Raw genomic sequence first — 25,080 nt, forward strand, 5'->3', positions numbered from 1 at the left:
TGAGGCGAATAATTGTTTTAGTCTAATTTTCAGAGGTGAATATCAAGAACTATAAAATAAAGAACTAAAACACGAAAACAACAAACACAAGTGTTCGTTTAAATACGTGTAAACAAGTTTAATTCATCAATTGTAAATCAGAATTTACACTTACACGAAACGAAACAAACACTACGAAAAATACTGATATCTAGTACCATTGTTTAATGGTTAGCGACTTCTAATGCATTGAGAACCATCTCTTGAAAATATTTTCGGTTCAAAAGCCTTGGTAGCAAATTTTCAAAATTCCAACTGTTTTGTATACTCCAGACTTAAAGAGATTTCTTTCGAATGTACAAAAATTTCAAATATATTTTCGTACAATTAAAAGTCTGGCGAAGGAAAACGTTAAAGGCTTTATAATTTTCAATAATTGCAAAGGTTTTCAAAGCCTTCATTCCAGCTTTTCGCCAGCATTCCACTTTACTTATATTTTTCAAAATCGAAATAAGGAGAGTCTCTTGTCATCATGGTTTCAAGTGTTAATATTAGCTGTTCAAATGTCGGTCGTTCATCAGGATTCTCCTTCCAACAGTCTGACATTAGAGAATATCTAAAGGAAAAAAAAAAATATTGCGTATTTTTTAGTCATATTACACGCACTCCACCTACGTGTGATTGTATATCCTTTTAGATATATTTTCCCTGCTAGCAATAGTATCGATAACAAAAACCAAGTTATGTTGCAGGACATATAGCTGGGACAAAACCTCAACATGTACAAACAAGAACATGTGGTGAGAACATATTCCCGCGACACGTTCACATACAGTACAGACGGTTTTCAGGGTACGTGTCGCTCCAACATGTCCCTGCTAAGATTCTTGTGTGTGACACAACGTTGTGGTTTTGTTACTGTAACATGTCGCAGTGCAACATGTCACTTCTTGTATCGGCACCTTTAGTGAAATTCTTGAAACTTATTTGTTATCAGCAGGCGTGATTTAAGCACTTACTCACTGGATAGTTACGATGTTAAGTTTGTCTTATTGAAGTTTAGTTATTTTTACTGTTATATTAATCTTGACAATAAAATAACGTGAAACATTTGGTAGCTAAAGAAATAGAGGCTTCCTCTTTGTTTGTTCCATGAACATGATTAAGCCCATTCAAATGCCCTGACCTGTTACACAAAGTGTTCAATTACAAGGAGCCGGTTACTCGGTCAATTGTTCATTTTAAAAGAAGTCACATTAGACGTGCGAAGAAATGACCAATCAGATTCGAGAATTTTTTTTTGAACATGACTGTTCTCCAAGCTGAGTTCAAATTGGGTGACACAAAGATTAACTAATTGATATATCCCAGTTACAACTTTTACACGCCATATCTTAACTGTTCACAGGGAATTTTGCATTTGTTACAATCGTTTTAGCAGGGTCGTAACCAGGTATATGGGATCAGGGATCACAGCCTTGGGATCAGGATCACAGCCTCGGGATCGGGATCATAGACCCGGGATCCCGGGTCACAAGTCATGGGATCCGGATCGGCCAATCAGATAGGATCAGAATGGAATCAGGGATCAAATGTTGCCACATTTTGGGGATCAAAATTTGGGATCAGCGATGAAAAAATATACCTGGTTACGACCCTGTTTTAGAGTTATACTGAGTAGACTGCCTGCTACAAAAACGAATTATATCATTGTAACCGTTGTTGAATAAACTCATTATGCGATAATGTAATCATCCAGATCTGAAGTAATTAATGGCGGATCTGAGTGACACAGATACACCACTGCATGCCACTACGATCAATGTCTTCTTTGGCACTGCCCTAAAGTGTTTTTCATATACTTGCTGTCTTTCGTGTTGGGGATTTGTTTCTCAGTGAAACATGACACTACAGGACGTTTCTTTTTTCCCGCGAACGGCAAAAATTCCACTTCTGCCGTCTGCCGTTAAGCGTTTGTACGCGAAAATGAGTAGGTTTATGTTTGTCCTGAATACGCCATTTTTCCCTTTTTTTCGGAGGGGTTTATTTTAAATTCGACAAAAAAGGTGACAAAATAAAAATATGAAGCGAAATCTCGTTTATCATTTGCCGTATAACGTCATGCTTATATAGCTCTACTATTAAGGCGTTCCCGTAAGCTTCTTACTTAATTCGACACTCAAAATACCAAGGTATTTTTTTAGAAAAAAATACTATCTTTTTATTATAACTGTATGGTTTCTACTCGGACAAAAAAATTACTTACATAGCGTGAGAAACCAAGCAAAATCAGGTTTGTTGACTTTCTAAAGCCTTCGGAGCAATCGCAGCGCCTTTTAAAGTGATACTTGATGGAAGGAGTTATTGGTCACGTAAACTTGGGTGGTCGGAGTCACGTAAAAAAATGTCTCCGTACAGGGCCGGCAGTTTGAAATCACTGTCTCGGTTGAGTGTTGGGCATGGCAACAAATTTAACAGCTTCCCGCATGACACGTAATGCCGACCGCACAATTTCGCGTGACTTATAGCCATATGCATTCAATTATCACTTGCGAAAAGTGCCTTGATGTTGCCTTGTGAAAGGCAACAAACTTGATTTTGTTTGGTTCCTCGTATTTAGTATGTTTTCATCAAAGTAGGCAGACAATATCTTCACTCGTTGAATTACTTACATTTCTTCAGAACAAGTGTCTGGTTTGTCCAAACGGTATCCTCTTTTAAGAAGACTCAACAAATCTTTGTTGTCAGTTCCAGGATAAGGTGTGTCACCTATAACATTGTGAGAAAAAAATTGTTTATGCACGGTCTAAGACGGAGCAATAACATAAAACAAACAACAATATAAAATACAAAAAATGTGTGAGCGGATAACAGCACGTAATGTACTGTTCAGCACATTATTTTACTTTCTAGCTCAGACCCGCTCAGACCCTCGGGATTTATAAAATAAAAATGTGTCAACTTTATGATTTTTAAATTTAAATTCTGACCTACTGTTGCCAATTCCCATAGGAAGACACCAAAAGACCACGTGAAAAAGAATCAACAAAGTAAACACACTAAAAAAGTGTGGTTGGTGGGTCGTTATATAGAAAATGCGTGAAAAATAACAACATACTTACACATCACTTTTTGTAGTGTATGTGCTGCTTTGTAATGCTTCAGGTGCTGTCCATTTGATTGGCAATTTTTTCGTCTTCTTCACCTCGTATATTTCACCATAGGTGTGACGTAGCAGACCAAAATCAGCAATCTTCACTGCTTTGTCCTCACCAAGCAGAACATTACGAGCTGCCAGATCACGATGGACAAATCCTTTGCTGGCCAAGTAATTCTGTGATCAATGAGAGTAATTAGCTTGAATAGCTCTCTTGCTTAGCGCGATCAAAAAAAGAGAGTCATCTTAAACACACTGATAATGTAGCATCCAATTTTAAGGTTTGTGGGGAAAGTATTTTCAAGGGAGTTCTTTTTGGGATTGCACGGTATATAAGGTATATTATGGGAAATTGTGATCTTTAAGTTATTTCTTAAAGTTCTCTGTACTTTACTTTCTTGTCTTTTCCCCTTCCTTTATACTCACCATCCCCTTTGCAACTTGCCACGCGAAACAAAGAAGATCTTTTGAAGAAAGATCTTTGTCGCCATCCTCGTCAAGCTTGGTGATGACCGTGCTTTCAGTTGAGCTCACAGCAAACCCAGATGGACCTGATATCTGTCTTGTGTGCTCGGTAATATTCAGGTTATTTACCGGAATGCACGTTTCCTCGTTTCCTTTCAATTCTTCGTTTTTTTCGACACTATAATCTTTCCCAGCCATTAGTGGCTCTGTTTCTAACTCTCCATCTGCATCTTCGCGTCCTTCATTTTCTTCTTCGTCTGAAACAGAAGACTTGTCGCCAAGTTTCCTCGTGCAAGCGGATAATTCTCCGAGAACATTCCAGTCGATCCTGTTTTTAAGCTTGGTCTGAATTTGACAAGAAACATTTCTCATTATACATTGAAAAATGCATGCATGCAACACGCAACAGTACTTTTTCAATTATAGCTCGAATGATAGCCGTAAAATTATTACTTGCTGAGAAGTTTTTTTCTCGTTACTGTTTTAAAAACAAAAACAAAGTTTATTGATTGGTTCATCCTTGCCAAGCTCCAAAGGGGTCAAACGGTTTAAACTTGTATTGCGATCTCTGACAACGCCAACAGACTCCCTTTGACTAAAGGGCATTTTAAAAGGAAATGACAAGAAGAAACTATCGCAGAAGCCAAGACGAAAATCTTCAACATTTACTCTATTCACCAGGAGGATTTTGTACTAAAGATTAATAGGCCTGTATAGCTGCTTTTGGCGTGTTTGTTAGAGGAAATAATTAGATAAGGAACTGAAATCATCATTTTACCAAGAAATCAAATGCGTGTTGAATGAATGAATGAATGAAATACTTTATTAAAGTGTCTGAAGTATTTAGCTTAAAAAAACTAATTGTGGACACTATTTACATTATTATATATCTAAGCTATTTAAAGTTAAAATATTTACACTTAAATTCTAAGAAGAAGAAAAACTGAAGAATCGTACTACATACATTAATAAATAAATAAATCAATAAATTACAATAGAATATAAAATTTTATCATAAAAGTAGGTGAAAGATAAAAATTGCAGTTAAGAGTTAAAAATTAAAAATTTAAAAATGTATATCGGCTAGCTGCATATGTCACATTGACACTCAGTTTGTATAAGACGGGTGAGGTCTTTTTTTTAAAATACTGTTTTTAAAACTCGTGACATTATGTTTTTCTCTATCACTGTGGTCTAGTTTGCTCCATAGATAAGGCCCGAAATATCGTAAAGAATGTTTTCCATAATGTACTGTGCGAAAACGTGGAATATTAAAATCAGCGTTCCTCAGATTATATCGTTTCGGGGCTGTATTAAATATTTCTGTTATATAAGTGGGCACAAGTCCGTGTTTTACTTTATACATTAGAATGGCAATGTTTTGTAGACGTCTTTGGTACAGACTTGGTCTTGCCTACCTGTTGTCTTTTGTTCCTAAGCCACTGAAGAAGATCGCCGTGTGGAACATATTCCAAGATTAACATAATGGGTTCAGACTTAACCCAGTAACCGAGCATGCTGAGGACATTCCTGTGTGAACCAATTTGCTTCATGAACTCGATTTTTCTGCAGAAGCTGTGTTTTGCCTTCTTCGCTATTCCTTTCTAAGAATGAGAAACAAAAATAAACAAACGCTAAGACGTTTTTTATAACCAAAAGATAAATAAATTTAAAAGCGAGGGAACTCAGACACAGGGAAGAATTTGGCAATTTCGATCATAAAATGCAGAGTGAGTTAAAGCAATTGAAGACACAGTTATAGAAATCAAAGACAAACGAGTCAGTTGTTATTTAGTAAGTCTCGAGGATTAAGTAAGTCAAGTTCAATAAACGAGGTGTCTCGAACAAAATGTGGAACACAATCTAAACCTATGGTGGTTCAGCCCTGTTGAAATAAGTACCTAACAAAGTTTTAACAGCAACAATTCTGCCTTCAGCAATTTCCACTCTCTCCGCCTTGGGCTTAAAAAACACCTCGACGCCAGCAAGTTCTGTCAGAACACCTTTGTAAACTTTGCCATACGCCCCACGACCGAGTTCCTCCATAAACGTCACCCGCTTCGGGGGAATCTCCCGATGAAGAAGAAGAAGAATTTCATACTTTGATCTAAAAAATGAACAGCAATGTTACTTTAACTTCCGGTAAAACTTTCACGTTCTCACGAGAGTTGGACGTCTATTTGCTCCTTACAATTAACATTACAACTAGTTGTACCTATCGGTAAGTGCCAACAAGCGAAATACTCATGTTTGTTCATAAGAACAGATACTGAATGGCTTTCGATAGAACTATATTTGTTTGAAATGACCAAAATGTGGTAAATTATATTTTAGGTAATATGCGAAAAAGGCTATTTCTCTGGTGTTCATAAATGACACAGGTTTGATAGCCTGCGTAGCAGGCGCCGTAGTTTCCAGCGCGCGTATTCTCGCGATCGCGCACTCTTTTACACGCACCAAAAAACGTACACAACTCTTGACAATTTTTTTTAATTTTTTCAACGTTAAAAATGTCACAAAATGTGGGCAATAAATAAGGTTTAATCACCGTTTTTTAATTACAACACGCGATGGTTAAAATGTTTCCGAACACAAAAGTGATAGTTGCATTTCAAGAACTTCTCATAAATCAAATCCCAAAACTGCTAAGACGCTTTACAGTAATCAGAGACAGTCATCCAGCATGGACGGGTCAGATTTCAGTCTTGCATGCGAAGTGTCATTTTCAGTTACGTAAAACTCGATTCCCAAGCAAAAATATGAACAGAAAACAAAACTTAAACGGTCAAGGAATATTTGGAGACAAAAGTTTTATTTAAGTAAACATTACATTTGCCGTTAGGAGCGAAAAACTTTTGACTATTTTGCGTGTATGACATGCAGTAATTTTAGTGAGCGTCGCTTTGTATTTCGCGGAGCGAAAATGCGTGCCAAATAAAATATAAACGGTATTTGATCTGGGATTAAATCATCTGTCAAACAGTTGCTATAAACACAATCAACACTAAAAGGAAGCATTTACCCGACTTCAGCATTCTCATAAGTCAAGAAAACTCTATTTGAAGTCAACAGTCCGCTTTTGATTTTCGTGTCTCTCTTCGATCGTAAATCAAAGGACTCCAAAGTCGAAAGGCGGTCGAATATTCTGTAGGGTATTTTCTTTCGATTTATAATTCCCTAAAGGTGTATTTATCGGTAAAGGGATGAATGACCACATTGAAAATTTTAACAGCGAGCCGCGTGGACGCCATTCTGGTCATTTGCTCTCTAGCAAGGAGTGAGAGACTGGGAACCAGTTGGGAAGAACAATACAACCCAAATATGGGGTTTACTTACACCCAAATATGGTAAAAAAAAAGTCCCTTACGCAAAACTTAAGATTTTCTCTGCCTATACACTCATACGCACACGGCTCTATGATTCTGCCGCCTCGACAGCCTCGCCTCTTGGCTCGGCTGTCTCGTTGGCAATAAAGAACAACATGACGGTTGTCCATGTTGTTATCGTAAAGGTTCTAAAACTATATGCAAAGGAGGACGGGATGTTCCTCGTTCAGTTTAACCTCGTAAAATGAAGGATTTTGCCCTACGCGATTGTTTAACTCATCAAGATTTCTTTTAGGGTTCTACGCGAAGAAATACAAAACGCCGTCATTAATTGTTGATGAATGCAATCTTTAAAATTCTTCATAGAAGCTAATAGATAAAGGCACTCGGCTTTATCTTAAGAACACCATTTGGTAGCTCTTGTTTGTGTGTCAGTTTAGAATGGTATTTGTAAGGTGTCAAATAAAGCTTGAGCCGCGCTCAGATTAATTGGTCTTCTTCGAATTTTCCAACGAGTATACCCTTCTTTTTTAAGATGGAAGAGAGCCCTGTGGGGACTGATGTCTCTTTCACTTTTTCTCAAAAATTTCCTTCTCTCCGCAACAAGGTTGTATGTCTACAAGCGGTCTTATCGAAAAACTGTGCAATCAAAGAATCGAAAGCAGCCTATTTGTCAGTTAGTGGGAGTGCCTTGTGAAAAAAAGACTACAATTCTCGTAACGTTGTGTAGAGTCATTGCAGATATGAGTGTCCATGAACCTGGACGCCTTGATTTTCAAACAGGACTGTAAGAACAAAGTCATCTCAAAGCAAAACAATATCTCTTGCCTATTGCGAACTCCACAAAACCCGATTAGTTTATTAGACGAAAGTATTTCAGTAAAACATGTGAAAACGCATCCCTTACCTTCTAATCTTAAGTTTCTTTCTCTTCTTTCTCCGTCTTAGCATGAGGATCGTCAAAATTGTAAGGACTACAAATATAACGCTGCAAGTAGCTGTAACAGCGGCAATGGCAGTGTTGTTGCCATTCTTGTTGTTGTTGTTGTTGCTTCTGCTGCTTTTCTCCTTGGCGCTACTATCTAAAGAGTGAGCGTAAAGTGTCTTTACTAAGGATTTGCCTAACACGATGCCAAATTTTACATTTCAGAGAGTAGCTAAAGAAGGAAGGAAGGAAGGAAGGAAGGAAGGAAGGAAGGAAGGAAGGAAGGAAGGAAGGAAGGAAGGAAGGAAGGAGAAAGAAAGGCATTACGGGAAATCCGTTTTCCACGAAGTTTAGTACGTCCTACTGGCTTTGCATGTGAGTCAAACAACGTTTCTTCAATTACACAATACTGCCAATACTACGATAGATCTAGTATTCATGAGCACTACCTGCAGTGATTATACGCCAAGTTCGTGACTTGTTACTTTCTCCTGCTTGATTGGAAGCTGTCAATGTGAGCTCGTACTGCTTGCTACACTTGAGCAAAAGAACGCTGAAGGTCTTGGCAACGTTGGTTATACCGATTTCATGCCATTGTGGAGGGAATTCATTTCTTAATTGAATCTCTCTGTAATAGATCGTATACTTCTTAAGAGGACAGCCATTGTCACTCGGTGGGCTCCATGTGAGGTTGACATTGCAATCACTTAAATTTCTTATTGAACCGTTTGCAATAGGCGATGGTGTGTCTGTGAAAAAATCCCATGATGTTAGTTGTAACGTTTCTTTGTAGTAGATCCATGGTAGGGATTTTTCTTATAAGGTTCAACTAACCAACTGTCATGGAAGTAAGGATGGGGACGACTGTTTCAAACAACGGGTACCGATTCCAAAAATGAGTAATCATTAGGCATCAGGCCTGAAACATTTCCAAGAAGGCTTGACAAAATATTGACTTCAACAAAGAGAAGGCCCATGGGGATGGGGCGTCTGTGGAGTCATTGTTTGTTCTCTAATAAACACAACGCCTCTCTGTAAATAAGCACGCTAAATACACTTGTAGCAATGAGTTGTAAAAGCTATTTTAAGGTATTACCTCCCAAGGTTAAGACCTTCTCTAGTCTGCTTTGGTTGCGGGGTGTTTCTCCATGTAAGCTCCATGCTGTTATCGCTAATTCGTACATTTTGTGGCACTTGAGTTGAATAGTAGTCCTAATTTTATGCTTCGAAACGACGAGTTCTTTCCAAGTACTCTTAAAGATCCGTTTTATCTCTCTGTAATACAGTGTGTACTTAATAACAGGACATTCTCCGTCAAAAGGATATTTCCACATTACCGTAACATTGCTCTTGTGTGCTACTGCTGATACGATTTGTGGAAAGCCTACAAAGAGAAATTTAAAAGAATTGTTTTTTTTTTTTTTTTTAAAAAAAAAAGCAGCAAAAGGCCAATTTATATGTGCAACTAAACCGGATTAGCCCAGGCATCGACGGCCAACCTTATATTAAATTCAAGCTCATCCTCATTTCCCTTTAGTTGTGCTACTTAAGGAAACCTCTCTTGCAAGATATTTCCTTCAACTTGGGGATGTGCATCGTTAAGGAGACTAAATAAAAACTGTAATCTCAACAGACCGATATCTGATGCGATTCCATATCAAAGGATTGCGAAAAAATCCCAGTCACGGTAAACTTGAACATTAGTAGTTTAGGAGGGGAATGTGAGGGTGCAAGGCTTTGAATGTTAAGCAATGAACAGAGACTAGACTCTACACACCCCGAGCAATGGTAGAGAAAATTTTGGTCCAACCCCAAAAATTAAAGTCCCAGACTTAATGTTAATAACATAACTTAGGGATATTATCTATGTAAACGAAGGTTTTGATCTTTAAGAGGAAACAACAGGCTCCCTCCTGGGAGCTTCATAATGGGTTAAAACCCGAGGCAGTCAATCGAACCAATCCAAACAAGGAATCAATCGAACTCAGGATCTTTTGATTCTTTCGCGAATGGTTCAGCAATCAAAAAAGGAGCTTTCGGTGAGGGCGATAACCAAACTCAGCAGATCCAAGCAAACTCAACTCGATTTTGATCAGCATAAATTTCAATAAGCACGGCAATGATTAGGGCATGAATGATGGGGAAGGTTGAATGTTTAGACTAATGTACGTCTAAAAATAATGCTTCTACTGGTGTTACTGACCTTGTCCAGTTTTGACTCTCCACAATCTACTTTGGTTCAGTGGTGTCTCTCCGATTGGAGTCCTTGCAGTGACTGCAATTTCATACACTTTGTGACATAGCAATTCAAGAGTGTGATGAGTTTCTTTTGAAGAGACTTCATCTGTTCGCCATTCTCTTCTACCATACCATGGCAAATCCTCTCTGTAGTGGACAATGTACTTTTCAAAGGAACACTCCACAAGCGGGGACCAGACGATCATAACTTTACTTCCTCTTACTTTTGTTCCAAGATTTAAAATCTCAGGAAAATCTAAAATGGAAGGATTGTAAATAACCTTTTTCATTTAATTACATTAACGGTGCAATTGTAAGGTCGTAGACAGGACAATTAAAGGTCTCTAAGGAACAAAAAAGTGTATATGTGATGTTCGATTAACCCTGCGGCATAGTTTTCACACTTGACGGACAATGCTTACGGCTGCAAATAACGTATAACTACAATTTCGAAAAAGGAAAATCAATTTAATTCGAATATTCTAATTAACGTTAAGATAAAATCGCAGAAAGTGGGAAAGACTGATTAAAGTTAGCGCAACTGAAAATTTAAGACAGGTGAATATTACGAAAATGCTAGTGGGGTGTGTGTTGAAGTCGCTGAATTTAAAATGAGTACTTTTTTAGGATAATTTAGGTTTTGAGTTTCCGTTTTTATTACCTTGTCCAGTTTTCACCTTCCAATGATTGCTGTTATTAATCGGTGTCTCTCCATTCCTTTTCCATGTGGCAGTGACTGCTAACTCATACTCTTTAAAGCACTTCAGCTCAAGGTCATACTGTGTAACGTTTTTGAGAACGCCGCGTGATTTCCATCCTGCCGATTTCACTTCTCTGTAGTAAACAGTGTACTTATCTGCAGGGCACGCCCCTTCGAAGAGAGGTTTCCACGTGACGGTGACGAATTTTCCTGGTACTTTGCTTATTTGATCTGTAACGACTGGAATACCTGCAGAAAAGGACACGTAGCGTTAAGAAGGCTATGTCACCGAAAAGCTATTTCAAACTTTTCAAGTTTGTCAATTGCAATATGTTGTTCGAGGCACGGTGGCCTAGTGGTTCGCGCGTTGGACTCCAGATCAAGCGGTCCGTGTTCAAGACCTGGCCGGGGTCACTTTGTTGTGTTCTTGGGCAAGACATAACACTATCATAGTGCCCCTCTCCACCCAGGTGTATAAATGGGTACCGGCGGATTTACTGCTGGGGGTAACCCTGCGATGGACCAGCACCCCATCTAGAGTGAAGTAGAAATATTCTTAGCCGCTTCATGCTACTGAAACCAGGATAAGCTCCGGCATCATGGGCCACCTGGCTCGAACGCAGACTTAGCCTACCCTACCATTTGCAATCTGTCTTAAAATTTCTTATTGGCCATCGTTGTCCCTTTTTAGAAACTACTTCAATGCTCTTCTGTCTTGGTAGCCTGTTAGGTTTGAGGTTTACTTCGATTTGGTGGTTCTTTTGCAAAAACAGACTACGAAGTGAATTACTTGAACCACTACGCCATCGCACATCTGCAGTTCTTGGACGTGTTCCGAACCAGTATCTCGGGAATAGAGCTCTTAAAGGAGCAATGTCCGAAAATTTGAAGTCATTTTTCTAATTTCCTTCAAATTAAAGGAAACCTTAAAAAAAAGTTTTCTGACGTAGAAGAACACCATAGGAGTAATAAAACCCCGAAAATAAGCAAGGATGGTTTTGACTGATGAAGATTGAGACGGATTAATACAGATTACGAATTAGAAACTTGCCATTTTTTTCAAGATGCGTTGTCCGTGACGTAGTTCCTTTAACATCAATCTACATTCCTCTGTCTACTTTGGTTTAATAAGTTTGTACTAATACAGCTTACCTTTGTACACTTCGATAACATTGTGCCGAGATAGTGCGATTCCAAATACATAAAGGTCCATTATGGAACCAAGGAACTGATTGTCGTTGAAATCACGATTAGGGTTTCCGGCTATAAAAGCCGTTTCGTGAGAAGACCTATCAGGTCCCTTCGGAGAATCTAATGAACGTCCGTCCCTCTCTTCACCATTAACGTATAGCGTTATATACCCGTCCCAAGTTGCCGTTACATGGGTCCACTTTTTTAATGGAATCCTCTCGTGTGTTGTCTTTATCCACCGTTTTCTGTCGGATTCCTTGCTTGATAATAAAAAAATCTTACCATATTTGATTCCCAACCTAAACTTTTCTCTCGCTGAGTCTGAATATATTATTTGTTCGTAATCGTCTTTACTTAGGTAGCTCGTTAATTTTATCCAACAAGCAATCGAGTATGATTCCCTTTGGCTTATGTCCGTGCTCGGCCAAACCTCAGCGAAGGACGCTTTCACGCTTTCCGTCGGATCAAACGTCACTGCATAGCTATCAGGACACCTGCCTTCTGTAAGGAACACGGAATGAGAGTAACTGCAAAATGGAACAAGAGCATGAGTGATTAGATCCGATTAGATCAGTTTTCACTTGAGTGTCGAAAGTTAATTGCGTTTTTTTTGGTTTTGTTTTTTTTTCTTTTTGTTTGGGTTAAAATTTTCCGGGCCTTTTTAAACCAATTAAAAATAAAAAAAAAAACCACCCCGCGCGCGCCCCTTTCCCCCCTCTGGCCCCGTTTTTTTTTTTTTTTTTTTTTTTTTTTTTTTTTTTTTTTTTTTTTTTTTTTTTTTTTTTTTTTTTTTTTTTTTTTTTTTTTTTTTTTTTTTTTCCTCTATTTAACTATCAGTAATCTAACACTTCAAATGACAAAATGCTGGGGGAGGGGGTAACTGCGATCGTCTGGCATCCTAATCCAGTTGCGTACGCGTCGTGATACAGTAGCCGGAATACGCTCAGTACTGCTACGTGGACCAGTTAGGCCCGAGTATGATTTTAGCTTTTTTGCCATTACCTCCTCCAGGGATGGACACAAAGGCTGTAGCGACTAGATAATGAAAACCTTACACAATTTTAATCTTCAGGGGATGCGTACAGGTACATGCCTACACAGATATAGCTTCAAAACTACGAAAAAATAGCATCACCACTTTATTATTGTTTTGCAAAGATTTTGATGTTTCAAGTTTCTGTTCAGAGGACCCTAGGTTTCCTAATGGAGCCACGTTTTGATCAGGCATATACAGCTAACTTAGAATTTTCCTTTTTTTCGATCACATTCTTTCAAGCTTCTTGCATTACCTCTATGCAATTTTAGCAAGTTTTATTCATTGTTGATTGAACTAACGCCCTAAATATTGGAGGTCAGTGGTCTTTTTACTCAAATTGATATTCTTCCAGTGTTCACGTGATGACCACTTAAACAATCAACCTTTAAAACTCAGAATCTCAGATATGAAGTTTAGGGTTTAACGTCTCCATTCATATTTTTCTTGTCGATAAAACTAACCCCACACGATTAACATATACCAGCGTTTATCAACTCCTTCATAATTATAGTACGTAGGGCTGTGACTGGTCAATTTAACCGACCGTTTTCTACAGTACGGATCACTTCCAGAGACGCTTAACTAGTTTAAATTGAGATTACGTTCCTTCCTCCAGAGCGAGAGACACGATAAACATCTTTTTAATCTCATTTTCTCGGAGGAGAAATGAGATCCGCATTTTTTTGCCCTCGATTTATGACCCGTATTCTTTGCACTTAGATCATAAAACGATGCGCGAGGAAAACTCGGTACGTAACTTAAAGTACGGATCTCGAACTGGATTAAAAAAGGCAGTTGCTTTTATGCTGGCTTACACTTTTTCAGTATTATTCGAGTTAGTTTTTATTTCACTGACCTAACATTGAGATCACTACCGTTCATAAACCAGTGGTCAAGAACGTCATAGTCTGAAAAAACGAAAAACGACATTTCTTGGTTAGCAGTAAATTTGAACTAAAGATGTGCGCTGGAGCTCTTAGAAAGTAAATTAGCCTTTATTTAACCCTTTTTATTTCATATTTCCAGCAGTGAACAACATCTAGCTTCTTTTGTAAAGTATCAGAACATATCTTTGTTAAGAAAACAAATGACAAGACTTGAGAAATGCATCACAAGGTAACTTTCCCGCTCTGACATAGCTCCTTTTGCATGGCCTGGGTCACATTTATGGTACAAAGCCGCCATCCAGGTTTGCAAGCAGTGCACTTGGTGATAAGTACTTTGTTTTAGAGCATTTTTTAACGTTGTTAAATTGCTATAGCAATGAACTGCTCCTGTAGAGGTCCAGTGGTCTGATGGTGGGCTGAAGGAATTTTATAATCTTAGTTTTGCACGATATAGAATTTCCAAGAGAACGTATCACCCCATATTACCCGAAACAAGTAACACTCCAAGTTATTTACTGTCCACCATTAAATTTTATATTCTTATGTGGCAAACGGAAACTCCACGATAGTCGGCTGTAATTGGTGGATTCGATTTTTATTGTTCATTTTATTATCATTTTGCCTTACCACGATGAACAACAACCACCTTTTATGCGACAAAATGAATTTTTGTTGTTTTTGTTGTTGTTGTTCTTGTGGTTGTTGTTTTTGTTATTGCTGATAATGATGATGATGATGATGACGATGACGATGACGATGACGATGATGATGATAATGATGATGATGATGATGATGATGATGATGCAATTCCTGGCGTTGTGAGGGACCACTAGACACACGAAGACCGACGTCTGTTCCAAACTAGTAATCCATCTCTAGTTATTTTTATATTTACCCAATCCAAATTCGCAATCAGCCAATCAGAAGCCTTGCCTAATGTCCTGATTTTCAGCGATATGAAGTCACTGACCTGATACATCGTTTGATTTTTCGCCGACCGAATGCGGTAAACATCTAATCGTACTAACTGATACCCTTCAGGGACCTCATTAGGCTCGTTTATTTGATCTTGCCGTAAGTATTTTGCCTCGCCTCGCAAAATATACGAACCATAGCTCGACCAACCTCGCCGGACATGCCGCCAAAGCACACCAGAAAGGTACGGTTGAGTAAAATAAGTCTTTTTGATCACTGATTTTAGAAAACTTTAAAGTGTAGCAGACAATAATGTAGGCAATAATTATGTAAATTTGAGTTGAGTATTCGTAGTAAAAGACAGAATCGCTTTTGTACCTCTTATATTATATTCTAGTAGCATTTCAAACGTGTCACCCAGATTAGTAAGCTAAAAGGCTAGACGATAGAAGACTAGAACTCTAAAGATAAATTCGTATTATTATTATTACTACTATCTATTACTAAATTATTACAATTATTATTACTATAATTATAATTACCACTATTATTAATTTTATTACTATTACTATAATAGCCCCCTTACGTACCTCCAATGTTGATAGATGTTGCACAGGGTAGAACATACTACTACATGTGATAGGAGGAAGAGATTGTAAAAATAGAGCTTAAACGTATAGAAAAAGTCGCAAATAACAACAAAGAGGGCTTAAATTGAATTACGTTTCGATACTGCTTTCAATGATCGAGCTTTAGAACAAAAAGTGATAAGTTTTGCGCCTTTAATTTTTACAAATTAATGATGCATTAAGCTCCATGAATGAGTTCTATATCTGTTCATGATTTAAGAAAAAAGTTACTCCACTCACCAATAAAATGATAATTGCAGAAATCACCAGGATCATTTTCATTTTATCATCACACTAAATCTGTATGCGTGATACCCTGTAACAACAAAAAATGATAAAGTCAACGGACTTTCTCATACTCGTCATTCTAAAGTACACGAGGAAAAAATTCACAGGAGAATGAGGGCGACAAGCGACAGGTTTTTCCATGAAATGCTTTTTTTTTTTAAAATACAGAATGGATTGTTTATCAATTAGACTACGAGGCCGAGTTGTCTATGAGTGAATAGTCGTGGCGTAGCCGAGTTGTCTAATTGATTTAGTTGTCACTTTAAACGATTGCAGTCGCAAACCTGTATAGCTACAATTTTATGAATTCTTAAGCCAAAAATCAGGAATAATTTTCCCTTTTAAAAGTAACGCGCGGGCAATCGTGTTCTTTTAGCGAAAAGAAAACAGTGAGAGAACTAATTAGATTCCTGGATTTTCAGTAGAACACGGCTGAGTGTCTTCTTATAAAGTATATAACAAACGTGTTTTTGCGGTTTAAATATTTATAATACACCATAAAGAAGCTTAAGTTTTGCATTAGATCGTAAATGTAGCTAGATCTCGCTTACAGCTCACGCTTTCAACATAATTCCTTTAATACTGTAGTTTTACATTAACGGAGTGTTACGTGATGACATATAATTCACTGCATTGGGCTTTTTATTCTGGTTATGTATTTGGACTGTTCGTAATTATTCTGAAACGCTTACAGCATGAGTAAGTATGGGGCGCCTGTAAAAGCTGTCGCTCATTCATAGCCCCAATTAGCAAATGGCCAAAATTATAAAATAAGAATAGTGAAATTTTCTATCGTCAACTGTCAAATGACAGTTTTTAAAACATGAAAAGTTATTTGGTTTAATATATAAAAAGCCGGTTTTTGGACAGGTTAGATAATCGTCCATCTTTTATGAGTTATGAAACATGAACTGACAAATGAGAACATTTTTTCTGTCAACCAGCAGAAAAGAGCCTGAATTAATATTCAGAAAAAAATTACATATGGCATTATAGTGTACTGATCTTTCGCTACTAAAACCCACCGAATTGTTCTATTGGAATGTCTTCGTATTCGCTTTGCATTGTTATTTTATTTGTTTATTTTTTATAGAGATTTTGGCCATCACACAGAGAAAAAGCGAACAAAAGCAAGTAACAACGAACAAATGGCGCATTTCGTAACTGACTCATCCAAACCATCTTGAGCTTCTTTAGAGTTTGCTTCCATCCAGGCCAACTTTAGCTTTTTTAAATTCTGTTTCTATGAAGCCATTTTTAATTTCTTTAAACGTTTTTCAGATTTGGTCGTGGTTTTTCAACTTTATCTTTTCAATTTCATTTTCATTTTCAGTATATCATTACTGGTTGTCATTTATTGTTCTTACGTTAAACCAGACATTATTACGGTCGCCACTGTAAATATTCGATAGTGAAAGACAAATTTCCAGTGGCTATTTGGATGATAAAACTCTTCCCTTACTGAAACTTACGAACATGTTTACAGAATACATATTTTTATATGCAAAAATTTAACTTTAAGGCTCATTCCTCAGACGACGTGTCAGATTAATGCGCAAAAGAAATTAATCATACTCTTGAATTGCGAGAAAAGGATGAAAGCGAAAAAGACAGTCGTAGTTGTGTCTGCGTATGTTACATTGCTAAAAAATATTTTTTCCCGACGCGCAATTTGAATGGTTCTGCTAGAGGAAGAACATTTTATGTTAATCTCACTGAATAACACATCTCAATTTTGCATGTTAACATCTGTTGGATAATTTGTTGCTGCTATTTAGAAGTTTACATCTTATATATTTTTTCCATAATGATAACATCCGAACATTTTCGTAGTTAACGGGAACAAAGGGAGAAAACAGCTTTACAGTGTTTGGGTTTCTAATGTCTCATACCGTATATTAATTTGTGAAGAAAAAACGATGGTAGTTTTTATGTTAATGTTTTAGGAGAGCAGTTAATGTGTCAGATCTTGATATAAATAAAACGCATTTGTACCTATTTAGCTTTAAACTCTTAGACCTTCAAAGAAGGGTGAAAACAAGAAAGAGGCCTTAGAGGCCACTGACAAGAACTTTAAAGAGAAACATTGAAAGAGACAATTTTGCATGAGCTATCTTAAGAAGCTTTAAGACTTAAATAAAGTTGTTAATTTGTAAAAAGCTTTCTGCGTAGTACGCGAAGAGATGGAATTATATATTCTAAAATTTGTTAATATCTTACAGTAAATATCCTAATGCGTGCACAAAATAGAACGAAAGGACATAAAAAGGATAGGTATAATAGATACCTCCTGTAGTAAGACCGTCATCTGGCAGAGTTGGTGATTGATGATGAGGTGAATACGCATAATTAGCACAATTAATATACTCTCACTTAATCACCACATGCTGCACTTTGACATATAATTTATTACCAACTTTATGTAAGGTGACTTGGCGTGTCTCTCGTGTAGATAGCGAGTAGAAAAAGATCCATGGAGAAAAACGCACCAGTATAAATATGAATTAATTTCCGTAGAGGAGTTTCAATAAAGTATATGAAAAACTTTCACAGGAAAACTTTTCCCTGAAAATATTTTAGAAGAAAAAAAAATACAGGAAAAAAATTGCAGGGATATATATAGATATATTTCCCTGGAAAAATGTTTTTGGAAAAAGTAGATGATCAAATGTCCATGGAAAAAAATCCAAAGAGAAAGTTGAATTGGAGATATTCCAAGGAGAACGTTCAAAAAAAAAAGGTTCATGGAAAATGTTCACGGAAAATCTCTTGTTTAAAACTGTTACAGTGTACGAGCAAAATAGTTTAATAAAAAAATTCATGAAAACTTTCAAATGGAAGATTTTCCTTGGAAACATTCCCATGGAAAGGGAAGAGCCATGGAAAATGGAACATGTAAAAAGGTCCTTGGAGAAAATTATCTGCAAAATGTGTAATGGAAACATTTTTATAAAAAACATTTCTTCAATTTTATCGTGGACGGTTTTCGTGGCAAAGTTTATATATTTTATGGACATTTTTTTAGATTTTTTCTATTAAGCCTTTCTTAACGGCATTTGATCCATGCACATTTCTGTACTGAACATTTCTACGAACATTTTCCATGAAAGGTTTGCCATGGAACACTATTTATTGAAATATTTCACCAGTTGAAGGAGCAGATATCAGTCAGCATCCCATCACCGAAAAGCAAAATGACGCATTTTCATAGCGCTATGCTGTTGTGACTGTTCACGGAGACACTAAGATTGATTGGTTATACAATTCAAAAACTCTTTCAATAGTTTGACAAATATTCCTCTAAAAAATTGTTCCCAGCTGTCTGCTTCATTGAAAGTTTTCCACTGAGATTTTCCAATGGAACAAGTGAACGTGGTATTTAATTGGTATTCTAACCAATAAACCAGCATGACAAGTGGGGGAGTTTTCTTTTTCTTTTTTAATAAATATAAATCTAGCATAACTCTCAAAATTTTAATCAAAAGAAATAGCACTGTGAGCACTGTATGTAACCTCGATCGTCCTACTTTTCAAATGTCTCAAAATTTGTTTTAGCATTTTGTGGGTTTGGTTTTTAATAAAACTCCAAATTTTTTTTTTTTTTTTTAAATTTTTTTTGGTGTTTTAAAACAAATTTTTCAACAAAAAAAAAAATTTTTTTAAAAAAAAAAAAAAATTTTTTTTTTTTAATTTTTTTTTTTTTTTTTTCAATTTTTTTTTTTTTTTAAAAAAAATTTCTGTGAAAAAAAAATACATTTAACGCCAAGAAGAGCAATATTTTTCCAAAGCGAAAATAGTCTTTGCATTTCTGGGAAACTTTTACTCAAAAACCACCACTTCCGTGGCACCAAAAAAGGTTTCAATATGAATTTACTTTATAGTTTAAAATTGGCATTATTAGAATTTTCCCTACTTGCAAGTTGCCAGACGAAAGGGATTAAATAAACCGTCAATAAATTCCAAGTCACGGGAGAACATGAGTGGTTCTTCACTGTGAAAAAAATAGGATGTCTGTCTAAGTACAACATTAAATGGATGATTAAACTTCTTTTGAAGGAGAAGAAATTAAAGCAAGCCTGGGGGTAATCCCAATAGAAGGCCTCCACAATTAAAACATCGTAGACAATTTGATCTTTAAAATCATTTATTCACAAAAAACATGGCGGAACCGTTTTATATTAATGAATAAGAACAAAGCAAAATCCTTTAAGTAAGAGCCCGAAAATTGACCTACAAAAAAAATGTTCTTTTACTTTAAGCTACATAATTTTACGTTCTCTTACGACACAGCTAAGAAGCAAGGCAAGTGCCATGTGTTTCCACATTTGCAAGTTTTAAATTGCATTTAAATTGCCTCTGCAATTTTATCTCCCAGTTGGCGTCACTATCAAATTCTTTCTTTTTCGTTTGAAATTAGAGTAGTTTCCATTGGGATGTAAAATTGTCACAAGTAAAATTCTATTTATTTTTGTTTCTTGACCACCATAAAAGCAATCCGCATGGGTTTCTGAAATCATTTTCTTTGTCAGTACAGTAGACAGCCGTTGATTCTTGAATCTGAGTATGAATGAAACTTATCGCCGTCCCGGCCGAACCAAGCTACTTTATTTTGCCGTGTTGATTTTTTATGAAAGTACCTACAGCTGGTCTTCTGGTGAAGGAGCAAAAATCATTAACGAAACACCAGACAGATCCAGTAGAGGAAAATACGATCTATACAACTAACGCAGAAAAGGTGTTGTCACTTAACGCCAAAACTGCGCCAAACCAGGATGAGCGTGATCCTTCTACAAAAGATCAAGAATTCATTCAATACCAAGCGTATCAGAACAAACACGAGCATCAACTAGCAAAGCAACAGGGAATATTAGCTTCTTCAAGTGTTTCCCAAGACCTACGACAGGATATCGAGACATTGGGTAGGTATATGTGTGTTTTTTGATCATTAGAATAAATGATGCAGTTTGTCGAAACTTTTAATTTACAAAACTTTCCGGTACGTATGTTAAGTTTCAATTTTGTCCAAAAATGAGAATCTAAAAAACGGGAGAATAGAGAAAACATGGACAATGTCTAGCTTATGGAATCAATTCTTACCTTCGGAAATTTTCTGAGTATACCTCTCACTAAAATTTATGTCAGCTAAATTCGGGGTTGTTTTCCTACCTTCTTTGATTTATAACCTTTGTAGAAATGCACTCGGAGAAAATTTCATAACGACAAATCATTATCGCGGAGTGCTGTTATTCATGCACAAAATCAAGTTGCTCTGCTCAGTTTCTTGATTGACCAACCCAGATCAATTTAAAAAAGCCTTTTACATTTTTGTTTTACTGTCTTCTCGATTTTTTTACGAAGTCATTTTTTTTTTCTTGCAGTTCTAAACCAAGTGAAAATTGGTCACAAGTTTTTCCAAGCACCACAGGAAATCAAGAGACACAAGCTCTGTCACTGATCAGCAGGCCCATACAAACCTGACGTGTCCAAGCTATGTTTCGTGCCTGGGCGCACGAAATTGCACAACTGAAATGGATCCTGGACTTGCCAGCAAATACGAGACATGCTTCTGTGACAAATACTGCGAGATGTTCCAAGACTGTTGCGCAGACTATGCCCAGGCTTGTATAAACATGTCAAGACAACCTAGCACATCCCAAGTCACACAGGGTCTATGGCAGTGTTATCGAGAAAGCAACTCTGCCAAAAGAGTTTGGATGATTTCTTTGTGTCCAGCTACAAACTCCACACCTGACGATATCAGAGAAAACTGCTCCAATTCTGTACACACTAGTTTAAAGGACTCCGTACCAGTAAAGGACACCAAAGGAATCACTTACAAAAACCGTTTCTGTGCTCTTTGCCACGGAATTTCGGAAAACGAAACTCGATTTTTTGACGCTGAACTGTCTTGTAATGGTTCAGTAGTAACAATCGAAATATCTAACATCACTGAAAATATTCACTCTAACTGTTCATATATTCAATGGAAGATACCCGGATGCGTTCACTCGACGATATTGTCTTAAAACTAGAGGAAACGAGACATGCTCACTTCAATCGCCATTACTGAGAGAAAAGTGTACATCTAGCATTCCTGGAATTGTAAGAAATTGGAGGGTAAGGGGTCATTACTATTTAAATCAATATTGTGCCTTATGTAGTAACATTTCTTTTAATGACATCAAATGTGGACCATATATAAGGCGGCGTCCTCCAACTCAAGACACTTATGACGATGTTATTGCGGTAAATAGTAATGACGTACCCCAGCAAAATATAGTTCATTGTGGATCTGGAAGGGTTTACGACATTGATACAAAGGAATGCAGGGAAACCCTTGATATAGATATTACACCCATAGTTCCATTTTCGTATAGGTATACCGCTGTTGTAGTTTTAAGATCGCTATTTCCTCTACACCAGAACATAACTGCTAATTTAAAGGAAGCTATAAGATCGAGGATGCGCGAAAGTAACATGATACTTCTAGACATCAATGTTAGACACCAAAACATAAAGGTTTATTCTATTGATATAAAATTTGCTCCCCATAGACCTTTATCAGAAGACGAATTAAATTCAACCATAAATTTAGCTCTTACTTTTAATATAACGACAGGAAATAACTCTTTGACCACCGTTAAAAAGACATGGCAGCTTTTATTTTGTTTCAAGATTGATACCTACAAGCCAGGTGAGTATGCGGTCATGAGCAGCTACCATTCAGCGGTGTACATTAACAGCACTGGTGACGTGATTCATGCAAATAACTATTTCGCTGAATACTTCGATAGACAAAATGTTAAAAATGGTTCAGTTATTCCTAAGGGCGACATTCACGTCTGTAGGGGGTCGCAACCGTTATCAAATTGTTCTGGTGCCATCATTGGTCTAAAGAAACATGAATACGTTATCTTACCGAACGGCTCGTTATACCGACATCAGACAAGGGAGAGTATGGACTTCTTGATGCTCAATGGTACAGCTTACATTTGTGTTCACTATTCTTCATACTACAAAACAACAAAGAATCAAGCCATGTCAAGTAAGTTGTTAGATCTTTTCTCTTTCATTGGACTCTGTGTCTCTATTCCCTGTCTTTTGCTTGTCCTGTTTACATATTGTTTCTTTAAGGAACTCCGTACAGTACCGGGTGTGAACCTTATGAACCTGGCCTTCTCTCTCCTCCTCACACATTCCTTGCTGTTGGGAATAAAGGCGACACACATAAAGCTTTTGTGTGTTGCTATCGCCGTATTGTTGCATTATTTTTATTTAGTGACGTTCACGTGGATGTCAATCATAGCATTTGACACTTATCGCACGTTTTCTAGAACGTGTTATTCTCGACAGAGAGCAAGCAACTGCAACTGTCGCTTTACTGCACTTGGCTGGCTACCCGCGTTACTGTTTGTTGGAACTTGTTTCATTCTTGACGTGTCAGGCAAGGTTGCCATTGGTTACGGTGACGGAGAGTACTGTTGGATTGGCAATCCCAGGTTAAACTTGTTTGTATTTGTTATTCCAGTCGCTTTTCTTGTGACGTTGAACGTTCTCGTTTTTATTCTCATTGTATATTCCATACAAAAAGTCAAGAAGCAAACGCAGAACGTTGTCAACTCGTTAAAGAATCAAACGAGTGTTTGGCTCTTTGTTAAAGTGGCCTCTCTAATGGGGTTTACATGGATCTTTGGATTTCTCAGGATTCTTTGGTCAGATTATTTTGCGTATCCTTTTGTGATCTTTACCTCTCTTCAGGGTGTCTATATCATGGTTGCATTTGTGTTCACACCTCGAATTAAAAACATGTATCGAGGTCTTTTAATTGCAAAGAAAACGGAACCTGTTGAAACGTACGACACTCGCTTGTAAAAGATTTCGAACATGGCGGATTAGAGGTTTGGTATATCTAACAGGAATACTAACTATCCAATTGGTACCAAAAACTCTTCACACCAAAGAAAATTTCAAATAAAGGTTTCATACAATCTTTTATTTATCACCTTTATTTATATTCTGTTGATTTAATTCATATTTGTTTAAATTACGGCGAAGCTTCCCAGTGACTACGTTACCCTTACCCCAGGGTTGGGGTAAGCGTAGGGTTTAGAATTACGATAAGGTTATTGTGATATATTTAAACATGTGTTTAGTGATCACACGTCGTTGCTCGTGTGTACTTCGATAAGAAGTACTAAATAGCCTCTTAAACTAGGAAAAGTACTTTACACAATATATTGTAACGGGCTTAAAGCTGGTACTGCGCAGTCTCGGGGTTTGTTTCCATTTTTGTTTTGAATTCGTTGATACGTTTGGTAATAGCGTTCATAAAGTTTTTTAGTCAGCCATTACGGGTCGTTTCGTTCAGGAATGCGCGATTAGCTGAAACGTCGGCTTGGAATAGGGTCGAGGTTCTTCCACTCATTATTATTGTTTTCAAGGATATCTTTTGCTACTAAATAATGAAGAAAAAGGTAAGCTTGTCACGGAATTTTTATTTTTGTAAGGAAACATTCCTTCGTGTGAAACGCACATAAACATTGCAGGCGGAGATTGCGCTGTACAGACCTGAAATCATCTTTAAAAATAAGATTCTGTGAAGGCAAATTAAGTATAGAGAGTAGTAAGATTGACTGCTAAGACTTGTAATTAAGTGCCGAGAGGGAGAAATAAAATTGCAGCCAAATCTTGGAATGATTTGTCTTTTCTTGGCTTTCTAACGAGCAACGAACCTTGTGACAAGCTTTGAATTTCATTTTTTTTCCTTTTACGCCTGGAATCAACGCCCTTCTAACCTTATAGGATTAGATTGTTTTTTTTATTACTAGTCCATTTATTATTAACCACTTTTGAATTTGGAAACAATTTGAACAACTTACTTACGGCAACTGTAGCCGGAGACTGATATGATACACCACACATACGTTTATATTAAACTCCTGATCCAGGCCTAACACGATTGAGCACTGAATATGGGATTGGCTGCAAGATCTTGAAAACCTCCAGGCGCCTTGCTTTGTGCTTGTGAGTGCGACAGCCCTCTATTACCATAAGAAATGTCACAGAAACTTTGAAACAAGTTATTCAGTGCGAAAAGGTGCCATGAAAAATGCCACATGGGAGAGTTCCGAAGAGAAAATTCACTTGAATGTGGTCTATGAAAATACTTCCTTGGAAACTTTTTTTTTTAATTTTTGTCATGAGCAGTTTTTAAAGCAATCTGTTTCACATTTAATAAAATAGTTTGCAAGGTTTTACTTCTTTCAAAACCTCCTCTTTAACGAGGCCTTTTTCACTTTTTTCCATACAAACTCTGGATCACACTTTCCATGAAACATTTTCTA

At 37.0% G+C, this 25,080-nt stretch overlaps 1 protein-coding gene and 1 pseudogene across 2 annotated transcripts; one reads left to right on the forward strand and one right to left on the reverse strand.

Moving 5' to 3' along the window:
- Positions 1 to 223: 223 nt before the first annotated feature.
- LOC144642369 (uncharacterized) lies at positions 224 to 13,921 on the reverse strand (annotated as a pseudogene). Its single transcript, XR_013568721.1, has 14 exons — positions 13,874 to 13,921; positions 11,943 to 12,508; positions 10,752 to 11,039; positions 10,056 to 10,346; positions 8,949 to 9,236; positions 8,302 to 8,601; positions 7,835 to 8,009; positions 5,503 to 5,708; positions 5,020 to 5,205; positions 3,563 to 3,946; positions 3,100 to 3,313; positions 2,970 to 3,008; positions 2,652 to 2,748; positions 224 to 595 (listed from the first exon to the last, which is right to left on the reverse strand). The product of XR_013568721.1 is annotated as an uncharacterized LOC144642369 (transcript).
- Positions 13,922 to 20,240: 6,319 nt separating this feature from the next.
- LOC144644002 (uncharacterized) lies at positions 20,241 to 21,942 on the forward strand. The gene is made up of 2 exons (XM_078503405.1): positions 20,241 to 20,655; positions 21,115 to 21,942. The coding sequence occupies exons 1-2, from the start codon at positions 20,364 to 20,366 to the stop codon at positions 21,189 to 21,191; spliced, it is 369 nt and encodes a 122-aa protein (XP_078359531.1). The 5' UTR covers positions 20,241 to 20,363; the 3' UTR covers positions 21,192 to 21,942.
- Positions 21,943 to 25,080: the final 3,138 nt, after the last annotated feature.

Source organism: Oculina patagonica, chromosome 1 (assembly GCF_052425735.1).
Source record: "Oculina patagonica isolate OP01 chromosome 1, crgOcupat, whole genome shotgun sequence".
Lineage (NCBI taxonomy): Eukaryota > Metazoa > Cnidaria > Anthozoa > Scleractinia > Oculinidae > Oculina > Oculina patagonica.

Coding starts and splice junctions, on each gene's coding strand:
- LOC144644002 (XM_078503405.1), top strand. CDS start 20,364: ATGAAAGTACCTACAGCTGGTCTTCTGGTGAAGGAGCAAAAATCATTA. Junction 20,656..21,114: donor ACAGGATATCGAGACATTGG/GTAGGTATATGT, acceptor TTTTTCTTGCAG/TTCTAAACCAAGTGAAAATT.